Source organism: Mus musculus, chromosome 19 (assembly GCF_000001635.26).
Source record: "Mus musculus strain C57BL/6J chromosome 19, GRCm38.p6 C57BL/6J".
Classification (NCBI taxonomy): Eukaryota; Metazoa; Chordata; class Mammalia; order Rodentia; family Muridae; genus Mus; species Mus musculus.
The window spans coordinates 18,694,253-18,711,593 of NC_000085.6; the positions used below are offsets into that span (position 1 = coordinate 18,694,253).

The window sequence follows — 17,341 nt, forward strand, 5'->3', positions numbered from 1 at the left end:
CTGTCTGGCTGTCATCTCTTGGAGACCTGATCTTTTTTGAAGAGGAAATGTGGGGAGAAGGAAGGTGAGGGGGTGAAGATAGGAGGAATGGAGAAAGGGGAAACTGTTTTTGGGATGTATTGTATAAGAGAAGAATCTGTTTTCAACTTTTAAAAAGTTCACAAAATGTAAAACACAAAAACAGAGAAGAGAATGTTTTTATTCTTTTTAATCCTTGGAGGAAGGAGAGGATTTTACCTCGATCATAGAATTTTCTTCTCCAGTAGATGAGATATAATTTTTTTTGTTTTTGTTTTTGTTTTTTTGTGGGGGGGATGAAATAGGGTTTCTCTGTGTAGCCCTGGCTGTCCTGGAACTCACTCTGTAGACCAGGCTGGCCTTGAACTCAGAAATCCACCTGCCTCTGCCTCCTAAGTGCTGGGATTAAAGGCGTGTGGCACCACTGCCCAGCCGAGAAAGATTTTCTAACTACCATGAGTTTAAGAAGCAATAGAAATATAATTTCATGTATGCAAAATAACTTGTACTTTGAGCCTACTACTTGATACTAGAAATCAAATTATGATTGTGACTTGTATCTTCATCAATCTAAAAGAAATTGCCTGTTTTTTCCTCTTAAAGGTAAAAGAAGTATGGTAAAATGTGTGTTTAATATGCACATAACATAAATATACATAAAAGTGTGAATATCTTCCTTAAATGTGATGTATGCCCTATGTTCAGAAAGTTAACCAAGTTAGAATATAAGACTTTCATGATGAGTGTTTTGTTTTAGTTAGGGTTTTGCTGCTGTGAACAGACACCATGACCAAGGCAACGCTTATAAGGACAACATTTACTTGTGGCTGGCTTACAGGGTCAGTCCATTATCGTCAAGGTGGGAGCATGGCACCATTCAGGCAGGCATGGTGCAGGAGGTGCTGAGAATTCTACATCTTCATCTGAACGCTGCTAGGAGAAGACTTGCTTCCAGGCAGCTAGGATATGGGTTTTAAAGCCAAGCCCAGAGTGGTACACCTACTCCACACAAGACCACATCTACTCCAACTAGGTCACACCGTCAAATAGTGCCACTCCCTGGGCTAGGCATACTCAAACCCCACAGTGTTCTACCACAGAAAAGGACAGATACATAAAATACCTGCTTTATTGTTGAGGTTCTGTCAACTGTACTGTGTAATGATTTTATTTTTACTACAACCTTTTGTCATCAGGACCAGGATTTGAAATAGTAAGTCTTCCCATGTTGTCTTTAGAGTTCTGTAGGAATAGATGAGAACAACTGTAAAATACAGTCATCATTAGATCCAAATACCTTAAATCTTAGAGCTTTAAAAGTAAATGCCTTGGGAAACTTAGACCAAGGAATGATTGAAGGATACTTCTGAGAATCTATTTGTTTACTGTGACTTAAGTACCTTTATAAATACTTTAAATTCATTGCAACCTTATCTTGTGTTCCGTTTTGTGGTTCTAGAGTTCAGAGTAGGACCTGGTGCACCTAGACAAGTGCTCTTATCACTGAGCTACATCCTCAGCCTCTCAGAGCAGCTCTAATGGGAAGGCACTATTTAAATAGTAGAAGGAAATGAGTCTTGGCTTAAATAACTAGCAGAATGATCCTGTAGCTTACTTAAGGCAAGAGGCAGACTCACAGCCTGAAACTGTCAGGCTATGACATTGTGTTTAGCCTTAATATGACCCTATTATATGTTTACATAACTGAAGATTTGGATCCTACTTGAGTTATGATAAGATTTGCTGTCTTTCTAAGGTATTTGGTTTAACTCGTATAAAAACTGAACACTTAACATGTATAACAAATGCCTGAAACAGTGCTGGCCCCCTTATAAGCAGGAGAGCTGCTAGCTAAAAGTAGTTGTGCTATGTCTAATATGTCATAACCAACACAAGTCATGGAGCAGGTAGCTTACAAGATGACAGATCTTCTAGTCATATAGCCACAGGGTTTCAAAATAATTTGAGGAATTAGAATAATGGAAAAACTCACATTAGTTAATACTTGACAAATAGAATATTTTGTATATATAAGTTAAAAATACTAAAAGTCATAATCAGAGCTGGAAAAATGGCTCAGGAGTTCAGCTGTTCTTAGAGGACTAGAGTTCATTTCCCAGCACCCACATCAGGTGACTCAACCACCTGTAACCCCCGGTCCAGGTACCTCTAGCCTCCACAGATGCCAGCACACATGCTCAAATACTCACACATGTACACCTACTTAGAAAAAAAATCTTTAAAAATAATAGAAGAATCTAGTTTTCCTTAAACATTGCTGTATTCTGGATGTCACCACTGCTCTATTTTCTGTACCATGTGCTGGGTTCTTTACTCCGTTCCTTCTGTCCAGTTGCATGGTTTCCCCTACTGCTTTAAATTCTCCATCAGTATGTCTGAACTAAATACTGCTTTGTGTGCCAAGACAGTTTTCTCTTACATAGATTTAAAACAACAACAACAACAGAGTCTCATCATGATTCTGCTGCCTCTCTGAGACCTTTCTATTCTGTGATCTGCTCAGACTACCTCAACTAACACTAGGAAACCATCTTTGTGTTGTTGTTAATTAGGCCAAACTACTAAAACATTGCCTAATAGATCTGATAAAAAAGTTTATTCTGGAGGGTGGAGAGATGGCTCAGTGGTTAAGAGCACTGACAGCTCTTCTGAAGGTCCTGAGTTCAAATCCCAGCAACCACATGGTGGCTTACAACCATCCATAATGACATCTGATGCCTTCTGGTGTGTCTAAAGACAGCTACAGTGTATTTACATAAAATAATAAATCTTTTTTTTTCATAAGTTTATTTTGTCCTAGATCTAGAGATAAGGTTCCAGGGATAATGTGTTAGCTGAGTTGACCTTGGAGAAGGCGCTCTTCTTTTGTAGCCACAGGTTGTACATAGTTATTGTCCTTGTAAAGGTCACTATTGCTATGATGAAACACCATGCCCAAAGCAAATAGGGGAAGAAAGGGTTTATTTGGTTTTACATTTCCACATTGCTCTTCATCATTAGAAGAAGTCAGGACAGAAACTCAAACAGGACAGGAACCTGGAGACAGGAGCTGACATAGAAGCTAAGGAGTGCTGCTTAATGCTTGTCCTTTCTGAGTTGCTCAGCCAGCTTTCTTATAGAATAGGACCACCAGCCTTGGGGTGTCCTACCCACAATGCACTGGCCCTCCCCCAACGATCACTAATTAAGAAAATGCCCTTCAGCATTGGTTCCTTTAATTCAGTTCCTCCTGTTGTGGTGACCCCCAACCATAAAATTATTTTCGCTGCTACTTCATAACTGCAATTTTACAGTTGAGCAGTATCTTGGTACCTAAGACCATTGGAAATAAACCTGTTTTCTGATGATTGAGACCCATAGGTTGAGGACTGCTACCATACCAGGCTGCGTATAGCTGGATCTTATGGGGGCATTTTCTCAGATGAAGCTTCCTAGTAGCTCTGGTGACTATAACTTCTGGAAAACTGATGCAAAATGAGTTAGCACAGCTGCTTTCTTGATGCTGCGTATTTACCTGACTTTTTGGTAAGGCTGTGGGACTGGAAGGAGGGAGCAAGAAGACAAACATTCTACTAGGTGTTTTTAGGAGGACACTAATTATGTTAGATCCTGACTCCCTTTTATGTGCTCATTAACCATAATTGTTTCCTATTCCCTGATAGACCCTACCTTCAAATGCAGCTGAACTAAGGCTGCCACATGCCAACTGGAAAGGGGAGGCATGGGTCTAGACATTCAGTCCGTCTCGTCCTCCCTCTTCACCATCTGCAGAGTTGATCTGAAAGCTAGATTCGTAAAGTTCCTTAGTTAGTACCTTCTAACTCTTTCTATGCCAGAGTTTCTCAGCTGTGGCCCTACTGTCATTTGGGGAGGGTCATTGTTCAGGGATGGTAGCAAAGGTCTTTATCCATCACTAAGGTTGTTAAGGATATCCTTAGCTTTTTGCCTACCAGATTCAGCAGTATCCCTCCAGTGTGCTAAGCAAAATGATTCCTTAGCAAGACCGAACTGTTCCCAGTTGAGAGCCATTGCTGGAGCTTGAGTTGGTTTCCTGAAGTAAGAGTGATTCAGTTGTTCTCTGGGGTGGCTAACTCTCCGTGTCCCTTTCATTTTCCTTTTTTTCCCCTCTCAGATAGGGTTACCTTTTGAACATACAGATCTGTGTCTATCAGTCTCCTTACATAACATTATAGCTTTCTTAATAAGTGCTCTCCAGGATTATGTCTAGAGCCTTTCGTGATCTTGCTTCTTATGGCTCTGCATTCTCCCCTGTTGCTACCCCCCCCACCTTCCTTTTCTTCATCTCTGAGTTTTATGACAATAAGACTCTAATGCATCCTAGTCACTTAGTATGGATCCTGGCAAGTACTGGGCTTCACTGACTGTTTGTGGTAAGTGTATTGAAGAATTGAAAGAAGGAACAAAGTAATATTCATGTGTTAAACAGGGAGATTGGCTGCTTAGAGACATGGTAAATTGGCATTTATACTGGTAAATATATGTTCCCATGGCTTTGATGTCAGCCATGTGGAACTTGAGGCTTAGTTTTCTTTGTACACTGAGAGAGGTTATTAACCCCCTACCTTTGAAAGTGGGTTTTACTATATGATTATAGAGACTAGAATCAGTATTTTCATATGTAAGAATTGCAACTGACAGCAATCTTCGAATTCTGAGATTGAAGCAGAATTAGTGACCTCCTCCTCAGATTGAATCAAGTCAGAGTTGTAAGGATACTTACAGAACCCTTAAAGGAAAAGTTGACACATTAACCCTCCTCAGGTTAGGGAAAGCCAGTAAGCTGGTACTGTAACTGTTATGTCTATAGTAAATGTAGCCTTTATCAGTTTTGCTTGCCCTATCAGCTGTCAATGCTTTGTACATTCAGGAGAAGAAAATACAAGTGATTTGGAGTATACGTGGCCCATAAAACATAAAATACTTGCTAATATTATACATTTGTTAAATTATATTTTCTGTCAGAGGAAAATAATTAGATAAGGGCTAATACTAAAAGTCAGTGAACAGGCATGCCCAACAAGGCTTAGACTGGACCTGCATCCCAACAGCAGGAAGTGGATAAGTACTTTTAAGACATCCACAATAAACATATTCCTTAGAAAAAGGAATAAAGCATAAGATGATGTTAAACCACATATGTAGTACTATGCATCAGGGTAAGCCTGCAAGAAGATAGAGTATGTTTTCTAGTGAAAGTCAGTGAATGAATTAGAGATAGCTTTTTTTTTTTTATGCTGTTTCATGTTGCCTTAACTTATGATGATGCTCTACATTTTATGGTCAAGGAAAAATATATCTTTGTTCTTGCTCTTAATATGAAGAAAGATGATAATTGGAAAAAACCAACTGGCAGCTGCTGTTTGGGTTTCTGTTAACCCAGTTCCCCTTTCCAGTCTATTATATAAACAGAGCCATACAGCACGGCATATTATGTCTCTGGCTTTCATTGTCTAGCATGATGCTTTTGAGACTCACTTAGATTGCTACAAAAAACAGTGTGTTGTTCCCTTTTATTGCTAAGGGATACTTCACTGGATGGGTGACATTTTATCAGATCTCTATGCATGGACATTTGAATTTTTTTTTTTTTTAAACGCAACACGGTCGGATTCTTCTCAACAGCTTTATTGCAGGAACGCTTCGATGCTACGGGAACCCAGGGAACACTGGGGAGGGCTATGTGTCCTCCTGGGATTGGTCAGTCTGCTGGCACTTTAATTTGCATGCACCCACTCGGGAGGGGTTGGCGCCAGATTCGGGCTAGCGCCTGCGCAGTGATATTGTTTACGGCGACAGTGCCATCTTTTAGGCGCCGGCTGCCTACACCATGTGGTTGCTGGGATTTGAACTCAGGACCTTTGGAAGAGCAGTCAGTGCTCTTACCTGCTGAGTCATCTCACCAGCCCTGAATATTTTTTTAAGCCAGATTATACTTTGCTATCAACACTTGGCACAAAAATCTTAGTATGGCTACAAGATTTTATTTCTCTTGGGTTTTTAGCACCTGGTAAAGAAATTTCTTGGTTATATGTGATAAGTGCATAGCATATTTTGCCAGAAACTGCTAACCTGTGTTCCAGAGTAACATTCCTATTGCTTCCCACCTCTGCTAAAGCAGTGAGACAGTACTCCTCATGCAGTTGTGAGTGAAAATTTATACAGATCTTTCCTAACATCAAAGTGTAAATTGCTCAAAAAGCCAAAACATGCCAAGTGGCAAAGTCCCTACATGATCTCATCTGACAGATCATAGGCTACCTGTACTAAAATACTGTGCAAAATGAGTCTTAGGGTATAGAGTTGTAACTTATTACTACAGCCTCACCATAAGCAAAGCCCTGGGTTGCCCAGTACTATCCAAACAAACTATCAGGCTATGCAATTAAGTATACATGAAACACTGGGCATGGTGGCGCACACCTTTAATCCCAGCACTTGGGAGGCAGAGGCAGGTGGATTTCTGAGTTCGAGGACAGCCAGGGCTTTACAGAGAAACCCTGTCTCAAAAAACCAAAAAGAAAGAAAAGTATATATGAAACAAATTAATTTTGTGGTTGAACTTTGTTCCCTCCTCTGGATACCTCATATATATTTGTATATACATACATACATACATACATATACATATCTGGATACCTCATATATATTTGTATATACATACATACATACACATATATATATATACATACATACATATATACATATACATACATATATGTGTGTGTGTGTATATATGTGTGTATACACACACACATATACATATGTAGATATTCTAAAATCTAAAACACCTGTGCTCTCAAGTAAGGGACCTTTCATCTGTAACTCTTGTAGTTTAAACCAAATCAGTAAACATATTTGTTGTCATTGGCCCTCAAGGAATGTCTTTGTGTAAGGGAAAGTATTTGTCAAATCACAATTTATATAAAAGACTAGATAACATATTCACACCACAGTTATTGTCCTTGACTGGTAATATTATAGATACTTAAAGTTGTATAATCAGTACATACTAATCATTTTAGTAGACTCAGGAGAAACTTAAAAACATCTTTGGGGTGGTGAGATGGTTCTATGGATAGGCGTGCCTGTTACACAAGAATGAGGCCTAAATTTGATTCCTAGCACATACAAAGTCTAAGAGCACTTGCTACTCTTTCAGAAGACTGGAGTTTGGTTCCCAGACCCATGTTGTATGGTTAATGACAGCCTGTAACTTAAGCACTTTGTGAATCTGATTCTTCTTCAGGCTTCTGCAGACACCTATACACATGTGTTCACTCAACACAGACGCATACATATAATATAAATAAAGTAAAAATAAATCATAAATGGAAAAGCCATATGTCACACATGCCTATATCCCTAATGCTGTTGGAGACGGAGATAAGAGGATCACTGGGGCTTGCTGGCCACCACTATATATGTCCCCAGGTTCAGGGAGAGACCTTGTCTCAGAGAAATATGGTGGAGTGTAATAGAGAAGGATGTCCAGTGTCACCCTCTGACCTTTGTGTGCACACGTGCACTTATACCACACACTATGTATCATGACGCTTGATGTTTAGTCGGCACATTAGAGAAGGCTGATGTGCAATGTAACAGTGCCGTGAGTGAGTTTTGAAGGATGTTGTACTACAAAAAGTTTGATCTTAGCTTGCAGATTACACACAGTCAATCATGCAGGGAAGCCAAGGTAAGCAGGAGCTTGAAACAGAAGCAGCAGAGGGTTGCTTTCTCTGGCTTGCTTGGCTACTTACAAAACCTGGGCTTGCCTGTCTAAGCACTGCATTGTCACAACGGACTGGGCTCTTTTATAATATTTAGCAACCAGAAAATGCTTCACTTCCATGCCCACTGGCCAGGCTTAATGGCGACATTCTCAATTAAAAGATACACTTCTTTCCAGGTGAATCAAGTTGACAAACAAGATTAGCCATTACAAAAATGAACAATCAGGCTAAAGCCTTAGATGGATTTCAGCAAAATTTTGAAGTATAGCTAAAGTTTGAGTTTGAGGGACAAACAGAAGAGGAAAGAAAATATAAATGCCTTATTGGACGGAGTGTATAAATACAAACTATTTTTCAGATGCTCTTAAAGCAATAGACCAAGGGTTGGTAGAGATGACTCAGTGGCTAAACAAGATCACTGCTCTTGTAGAGGACCAGGTTTAGTCCCCATACCCACATGGTGGCAGCTCACAACCATGTGTAACTAGAGTTCCAGGAAGTTCTGATGCCTTGCTCTGGCCTCCATGTCGTTGCTGGGAAGGCTGTTGAGAGGCTCTGCACTCTGTAAAACAGCTTTAATATAGTTTAGGATTGAACAGATGGTCAGAAATTGTCTCAGAAAGAGTAGGTTTTTAAAGAACAACTACTATCATTTTGAAGAGTGTGCTAACTTATAAATTATGTTCATGGTCATTTATTCTAGTGGTTTAGATAGGGTAAAAAATAAGATGGGAGCCAGCATGACTAGATCTGTAGCATTTCAGAGGCTGAGGCAGGGGAATCTGAGTTCAAGGTCTTCTGGGCTGTATTGAAAAACCACTCCCTAAAAACTAAAGGAGAAGAAAATACTTAGATATAGAATGTAAAGGCCTCTGAGGAGCAGAAATGGTCTCCCTTCTTCCTCCCTCCCTCCCTCCCTTCCTCCCTCCCTCCCTCCCTCCCTCCCTCTTTCTTTCTTTCTTTCTTCCTTTCTTTCTTTCTTTCTTTCTTTCTTTCTTTCTTTCTTTCTTTCTTTCTTTCTTTCTTTCAATTGCAGTATGTTGTCTGAGGACTGTAAGTGGAGCAAGTTGGATATAGGATTTATTTTTAGCTCACCTAGGGTAATCTGAAGATACAGTTGTGACATGAAGATGTTTTCTTAGGTGAAACGGATTGGTTTTTGTTTCAGAGGTTTGAACAGTTGTCCATAGCAAATGTAGTGGTTCTTTTCATTTTTACACTACTTCCTATTCAACTAGTTCATCTGGAATTTCGTGTACAAAGCTACTAATGCATGCTTAAGTTCACGTAACTCATTCATAGTATCTTCAAACCATAGGTCCTCTACTATACCATTTTGAAAATCTGGCAAATGAACTGTCTATAGAATTGAGCTATGAGGATATTAAAAATGTTGTTCTTCAGTATGGATTTCAGCTAGAGGTAAGAATGGAAAGACACAGGGCCAAAATTTTTAACTTGGAATGCCTTTAAATAAGAATATAGGCATTATAGCACTTAATGACTTGATCTCTTTACTTCTCTTTTTCTCCCCCAGATAGAGATATTAATATTAAATAGCTTTCTTAATTGTAAAGATTTGGTACAATATGTATATAGAGGGAACACTATAGTTCCTGTTGAAATAGACTTTCAATAATGGTAGCTGACAATGGCCTGGGTAATCACTCACTGACAGATACCATGTAGATTAGGCTCTGGAGGAGGTAGACAGTGAGAAGGCAGGTATCAAAGAAATGGTTGTCTGTATATTATTTTCATCTCCCCTGGCCTTTTCATCTTCCCACACCATATTTGTAGTTGGAGGTATGATACTGAAGTTACGTGACCTGTTATTTTATAAAGGGATTATGGGTGCCACTAGTCTGGGGATCTGTTTAAATATGCTTACAATAGTATCAAACAACTAATAATTTCTTGGTATTTGTTAAGAGTGTTGCCATCATGAGGTGATTATGACTTTTGTTTGTATTACAGGTGGAGAAAGAATCTGTATTGTCAACATATACTGTGAATGATCTCTCTATGATGAAATACTACTATGAGTGTGTTTTGTTTGTGGTCCGGAAGCCACAATAATGGTCTTAAGTGCTATTACCCAGAAAAACATTTAATAAGAGTAAATGATGAAATAAACAACTCAGAGTCAACTATCGGTGACAACAGGACACAACCTCAAATCAGTGGTGCCTTCTTATTCCTAACAAAATTTAGAAATAGTGTCTATTTTCTTAATGATGTCTATTGCTTTTTTCAGAAATATACTATGCCGTGCAAATTTATACCACACAAGTAAAAAAAAAAAAAAAAATGAAGACATTATCTCCCATGCAGATATCTAATGGAGGAACTATCTTCAAGTACTTTTTTCTTTGAAGCCCTGAATTGTCTTTAAGAAAATAAACATAAACTCCAGGTTTCATGAAGCTATTGCGAGTCTGCAATAGAATTTGAAACTATTCTTTCATCATTCAAAATAGTTTTATTTTATTTTTTAGCTCAGCCGCATTTAGAGAACATCAAACATGTCATGTATGAAATGCTAAATCAGTTGTATCACAGGTTAAAACTCATGAACTACAGTAACAGAGAAAGTCTTTGTCCATGTTAAACTGAATCTTATATCAATCACTGGATCCCTTTGAAATGTATGTAAATATAAATATTTGGAGGTCCAAAAGCTTCTTTTATAAAGCAGTGTTAAGAAACTGGAAAAATAAGAATAAAATCTGCCCATCTGAAATACATAATTTCGAATTAGAAATTAATTACAAAGCTTGTCGTGTGATGTTTACAATGATGTGTTTTATAAAGTATGTGGCTTATGGAAGCAAGCACTTTTTTAGTTAACATGTATTCTAGTGAAAATTATAATAGAATTAATGTGAGAAGTTCTGAGTATAAAATTCAGGGATAAATTAATGCCTGTGTTCTGTGTCTTCCTAGGCAGCAGCCATTCATGGAATTTCAGATTAATACTAATTTTGTCCCCAGATAAGAGTTGGAGCTGAAAGAGTATATGCTGCTTTAATTTTCTACCTCTAGAGAGGCCTGGTCAGAGGGAGTTTTCCTTGTTAGTTGTAATGCTTGTTATTCCGTTTCCATTAGCTAGGAAAGAAGAGGTGGAAGGTGTTTTAACTTCTGCAGGAAAAGGAAGTTCTTGCTGAGTGTTGCACAAATGTGTGACCTCTGTGGCATCTGGATTAGATGGATTTAATATGTACTGGTGACATAACTGCCTTGTTGCCATGCTTTAATAGGACGCCTTACTTTAAGTCCTTGAGCCTTTGTGTTGCTTAGGTTTGAGTCTGTAGGATCTGGTATCTTTCTAGTTGGGAGAATTCTACACAGTATGGGAATTTTTGTCATCTGTCCTTCCATCATGCAGTACATGGCTCCACAGAGCAAATTTTACTTCTTAGGCTGTGTAAATCCATAGTCTAGTTTTTGTCTAAAATCATTTCTTGTTCTTCTATTGCTCACTACTTTACAAATGTTCATTTGGTGGAAATTCTTATCACTATATACAAGGGGGGAATATCTCTCAGAATTATTTTTTTAAGGGGAAAAAATAACCTAAGAAATGTATTTTAAAAGTCATCCAGTGAACAGCGAGGAATGCATGCTTTTTAAGTTGTTATTTAGGAATGCTTTTATTCATCGAGTGTTTTTTGTTTTTTTACAAAGGTAAGAGCAGTCTGACACCAGAGGGTTGGTTTTGTTACCTAACGATTTTTTTTTCTGTTATGTTTTACTCTTTAATGTTACTACTTACATTTCTAAATTATGTATTTTACTTAACTCTGAAATCAGTTATTTCACTTATTTTTTTCTTCATATCATGAACGTTCTAAAAATATTCCTTATAAATTTGCATCACTTTTTCTCTTGTGGCTTTTGAAGTTACTATATTCTAAACTTGAGAAGATGGTATAAATCAATAATAGAAGAGTCACTGGGGAGCTGGTGAGATGGCTCAGTGGGTAAGAGCACTGACTTCTTTTCCAAAGGTACTGAATTCAAATCCCAGCAACCACATGGTGGCTCACAGCCTCCCATAGTGAGATCTGATGCCCTATTCTGATGTGTTTGAAGACAGCTACGGTGAACTTATAATAATAAATAAATCTTAAAAAAAAAAAAAAAGAGGTGTCACTGGAGGAGTTTAATTTTGTATTTTTTATATTTAGGTCCAGCTATTAAAGTGTGTAAGTCTGGGAAATTTAATTTTTTTTCTTAAATTAGTGCTATATACAAATGTTCTCAGTTTTATAAGGTGATCATGTGCTTTCTGTTTTTAAATTTACATTTTCTGAGGTGGTGAAGACTTAGGTTCTGATCAATAAGCATGATAGGGCATGTAGACTATACGGGAAGGCTCCTGAGCCCACAGTATATAGTGAGCATGATAGGGCATGTAGACTATACGGGAAGGCTCCCGAGCTCACAGTATGCACTGGTCACGCCGGGGAACTGTAGAGTGTATGGGCTCTGTGTGTAATTCACGTTCTGACATCGCCAGAAAGACGGGACTGGGAGCTTCATGTCTGCATGAAACTTCCTATATCTTTAATGTGTGTATAGACTTACTTTTTCTTTAAATATTAAAGTCTACCAATTGCTACAACAGTTCTTGGTTGTTTCCCTCAATGTAATGATGGCCATAGTGGGAATGTTATTTGAGCACATTTCTCAATTCTTCATTAGCCTTTTTTTTTTTTTTTTTTGTACGCTTCTAGGAACTCAATGAGCATTTGAGCTTTGAGTTTGCCGAGGTGTATAGTATCTATTTTCACTTTGTTTCATTCATGTTCAGTATAATGAACTTGGAATCTTCCAAGGGAAAAAGATTAGTCTTGATCCTTAATTTTGTTAAATGATAGAATAAACTACAAAGGCTAACAGCAGAAAAAGTTTCAAGAAGAGCAGTTTTATCATCTGGGGTCGCTTCTCTGAACTCTTCTCAACTGGGCGGGTAGTGTCTCTGAGGACTTCTGCCAGGTGACTCCACAGTGCCTCAGCAGGTGGCTACTGGGTGAGGACTTCACTCTGCATTCTGACCTGGTATTTTCTCCTCCCCTAGTGCTTTCTCTCTGTATTGTCAACTTTTTATTTCTATGACAACATACTTTTAAAGTAAAAGGATAATGGGTTTATTATTCTGTCTCACAGCTTCACTCCTTGCTCACTTGGCTCTGTGTGTTTGTGTGTGCGTGCACGCGCGTGTGTGTGTGTGTGTGTGTGTGTGTGTGTGTGTGCGCGCGCGCATGCGCGCGCGTACAGCAGAACGTGGGGGTAAAGAGCATGGAGTGGGGTGAAGCTGCTCACCCACCCCATGCCAGCTGGGAAGCAGAGGGAGCTGGAGGTGGACAAGGCCAGAACAGAAATAATTCCATTAGAGTTAGATTCACCTCATATTTTACCTCCCATCAAGTATGAAGCCGTCAAAGGAATAATCCATTCATGAAGTCAGAGCCTTTCACCTCTAAACAATCACTGGGGACCAAACACATGCACCACCGAGGAACTTCTTTAGACTCTACCTACTGCGTTCACCCATCCACAATGCAGTAGTCTCCCAGGGGTCCCTGAGTGGTGAAGACCTATCTATCTGTTAACGCACCTGACCTTGGCACGCCGTCATAGGAGGGTGGAAGAGGGAGACAGTATGGGTTACTTGTTTACCAAGAAATTGGGAGCGTTTATTCAAAAGCAGCTTCTTTCGCATTACTGACAGAAGTGTTGAGAACAGGAATCTGCTGCATCTTATTTTTGTTACATTATTTATTTACTGTACATGCGTGCTTCACCAGCCACAGCGTGATAAATGTCAGGATTACCTCTCAGTTGGTTTTCTCTTATACAAGGCCTGTTAGGATTGGCAGCATGCATTATATACCAAAGTATGGGACAGTCGGAATTGGTAGAAGATACTATTTGATCAGTATGATTGTAGGTAGCAAGGCAGTTATGTCTTATTACATAAGCAGTACAAAGTTTAAACACAGACTTTGAAAACCAACTGAAGATAGTTCCTTTAGAGGAACTATCAAATATTAATGCAAAGAGGTACAGCTAAAGTGCCAAGGGGTTCAAATTTAAAACATTCTGATTATTTAATAGAAGTGAAAAAATTCTGAAGTATTTCAAACCTCAAGAACAATAAAAACAACATACCAGAAATTGCAGACTGTAGCTGAGGCTGGAGTACTGGGAGAATTACAACTTGCATGTTAGTATTGAAAAAGAAGACAGCTGGTCCTGCTGTGTGCCCACAGTCCTAGCACCTGCTTCAGCAATTCAGTGAATTGAGGTAACCTTGGGCTAACAATCAGAAAGGCTATACTCAATTTTAGGCTCCATGAGAAAAAACTAGAGAAGAAGAAGAAAAAACAAAACAAACAACAAACTGAACAGAAATCAGACAGAGAAATGGAAAATAGAGAACAATGAATAAAGTATACTAAGCAGGTGAAGTGGACTCATTTCCTTGACTCAGTAGATTGGTCCACCTCAGGACAAAGTAACCACATGTGCTACTTTCAAGGTCTTATAAAGACATGGGCAAAAGTATAAGATTCTAATGAAGGACATTTAAAAATCTAAATAGAGCTCTTGAATAAGGAGTGACTTGATACTGCAAAGATGAAAATTCTCCCCAGACTTATCTGTAATTCCACTGTAACTCAAAAGACCCAACAGAAATACTAGAGATGGTTCCATATGGAAGAGCCAGGAGCTAAGGCAGTGCAGACAATACTGAAAAAACGTCAAGGATTGTTCTACAGCTATCAAAACCTCTTGACAAAATTTAGTGTGCATTGAGTTTGCCACACAGCGTGGATCAAAGGACATCTTGCTAGAGTCTTCTTTCTCCATTATCCTGGTCACAAGGATTAGACTCAGGTTCTTCGGCTTGGAAGTGAGTACTTTTACTGTCAAACCTGCTTATTAAGATGTAACCATGTAGATACCATTTACTGAGACATAATTGCAAAGAGAATAGTTGAGCTGACTAGAGAGTAGCCAACCCTGTAAATTTCACTTTAGCATGGAGTAGGAACTGCACAATAAGCAAGGCCATCATCCCAGATGGGGAGAGGGGACTCAGACCTTCCTCTCCGCATTCAGACATACGTGTGCACACACTGATTCCAAGTGAATGAAGGCCTTAAGAATGGAAAGACAAGTAGGACACTATAAAATGTTTAGACAAAAGTAAATGTTTAGGCAGGCAAACTAAGACATGAAGATCTATTTTACTATATTAAAATTAAGCCATGCGGGCTAATAAGATTGCTCCATGGGTTAAGGAATGTGCCACTGGGTATGAGCAACGGAATTTGATCCCTGGGACTCAAAAGATGGAAGGAGAAAACACCTTTTACAGCTTGTTCTCTGGCTTCCACATGTGTACTGTGCTGTGGCATTACATGTGCAGACATAATCAAGGTAATGAATGCACTATAAAAATAAAGGACTGGAAAGATGGCTCAGCAGTTTAGAGCACTGACTGCTCTTCCAGAGGTTCTGAGTTCAGCCACCACATGGTGGCTCACAACCATCTGTAATGGGATCCCATGCCCAGTTTTGGTGCGTCTGAAGACTGTAACAGTGTACTCGCATACATAAAAGAAAGAATGGAGCCGGGGCGTGGTGGTGCGTGCCTTTAATCCCAGCACTCGGGAGGCAGAGGCAGGTGGATTTCTGAGTTCGAGGCCAGCCTGGTCTACAAAGTGAGTTCCAGGATAGGCAGAACTATACAGAGAAACCCTGTCTTGGGGAAAAAAGGAAAGAACGGAAGGAAGGAAGAAAGGAAGAGAAAGAAAGAAAAAGAGAGGAAGAGAAAGAAAGAAAAGAAAGGAAAGTTAAGTCTTATTTCACACCTTTAATTCCAGTTCTCAGGAGGCAGAGGCAGGTAGATCAATGTGCGGTCAACCTGGCCTATTTAGAGAACTCCAGGCCAGCCAGGGATATATATTAAGAACTTGTCTCACAAATAAAGTCGAATAATTCACCATAAAATGAAAATAAAAGACACAGATTAGTAGAAGGTGGTATTTTTGTATTTAAAGACTTATTTATTTCATGTGTATGAGTACACTGTAGCTGTACAGATGGTTATTGGGAATTGAACTCAGGACCTCTGCTTGCTCCGGCTCAGCTCACTCCGCCCCAAAGATTTATTTGTTATTATATGTAAGTACACTGTAGCTGTCTTCAGACACACCAGAAGAAGGTATCAGATCTCATTATGGATGATTTGAACTCGGGACCTCCGGAAGAGTAGTTAAGTTAGTGCTCTTAACCACTGAGCCATCTCTCCAGCAAGAAGTTGATATTTCTAACACCAAATCGAATTTTTCTAGGATACTAAATAAAAAGGTTCTCACAAACCAGAGAAAAAGGACATCTGGTCTAGTTTTTAAAGATGCACTATGCCTTAACCGACGTGTAGCCATCCAGCCTGGGCCACCAGGCACTTTAGTTCAGGTGATCTTGAGGCCCCAATGGTAAAGGATCAACCTTATAGCAGACTAAACCCAAAGAAAAACAGGACTGGTCATTTGAAACACATATAAGTGTAGAATTTGTTTGGCAAAGAACAATATTAACTATTGTAAGCTGCCTGCAGCCACACTAACTGGGTTCTTGTGTGGGAGGCCGGAACTGTATGGAAGGAAATGACAAGAGAAATAATGGAGGCCAAGACATGTCTGTTCAAGGCCCCAAAGTTTACTAAGAGTCTGTGCTTATAAAGAGGGGAGGCCCATGCCCCGCCAATCCTTCCCTCCCCCTCCCCTCCCCCCCAGACAGGGTTTCTCTGTATAGCCCTGGCTGTCCTGGAACTCACTTTGTAGACCAGGCTGGCCTCGAATTCAGAAATCCATCTGCCTCTGCCTCCCAAGTGCTGGGATTAAAGGCATGTGACACCAATGCCCGGCCCGCCAATCCATTCTTGATGCCTGTTGCCAGTCTGTAGGTAATGTCTAGATGCTGTCTGCGGAATATCTCCAGGGCCTCTCAGCAGGTAGCAGTGTCTTGGAGAAGAGCAGTGACACGTGACAGAACAATAGAGCCATCTAAATCGGAGGCTCCACCCCAGGTGGTCTCTTACTCTTTGGCAGCAAGGTCAAAGCCAGCCTACTCAAGGCTAGGGGAAGCTACAACAATTAACAAGGATTCCTGTACCAAAACCAAAAATCTATAAATACAAAAAAAAAAAAAAAAAAAAAAAAAACCAAAAAAACAACAACAACAAAAAAACATGTCCAGCTTCACTGATTGGGTGAGATGCAAATTGAGGCCACAATGAGATACCATTTCACATTGGCCATATTGTTTGCTGATGAGGATGCAAAATAATAATAATAATAATAATAATAATAATAATAATAATAATAATAAACAACCTCTGGTGCTATAAAAAGCATTCAGAAAAACACTTTGTAATAAATCTGTACAACGCATTTTTGAACAATGCTCTTAGCATTTATAGATTTTGTTTTTCAAGACAGGGTCTCTCTGTGTAGCCGTGACTATCCTGGAAC

General features: G+C 39.3%; 1 protein-coding gene across 6 annotated transcripts in view; it reads left to right on the forward strand.

Annotated features, from left to right (window-relative positions):
* Carnmt1 (carnosine N-methyltransferase 1) overlaps positions 1 to 12,949 on the forward strand; it is a 36,443-nt gene extending 23,494 nt beyond the window's left edge. For 3 of the 6 annotated variants that reach the window (NM_001377051.1, NM_001377052.1, NM_026120.5), the window contains exons 7-8: positions 9,109 to 9,212; positions 9,768 to 12,949. In NM_001377051.1, the coding sequence (NP_001363980.1) occupies positions 9,109 to 9,212; positions 9,768 to 9,869 (206 nt within the window). In that variant the 3' untranslated portion in view covers positions 9,870 to 12,949. The remainder of the gene's footprint in view (positions 1 to 9,108; positions 9,213 to 9,767) is intronic. The other 3 variants (NM_001377054.1, NM_001377055.1, NM_001377053.1) reach the window with 1 other exon arrangement.
* Positions 12,950 to 17,341: the final 4,392 nt, after the last annotated feature.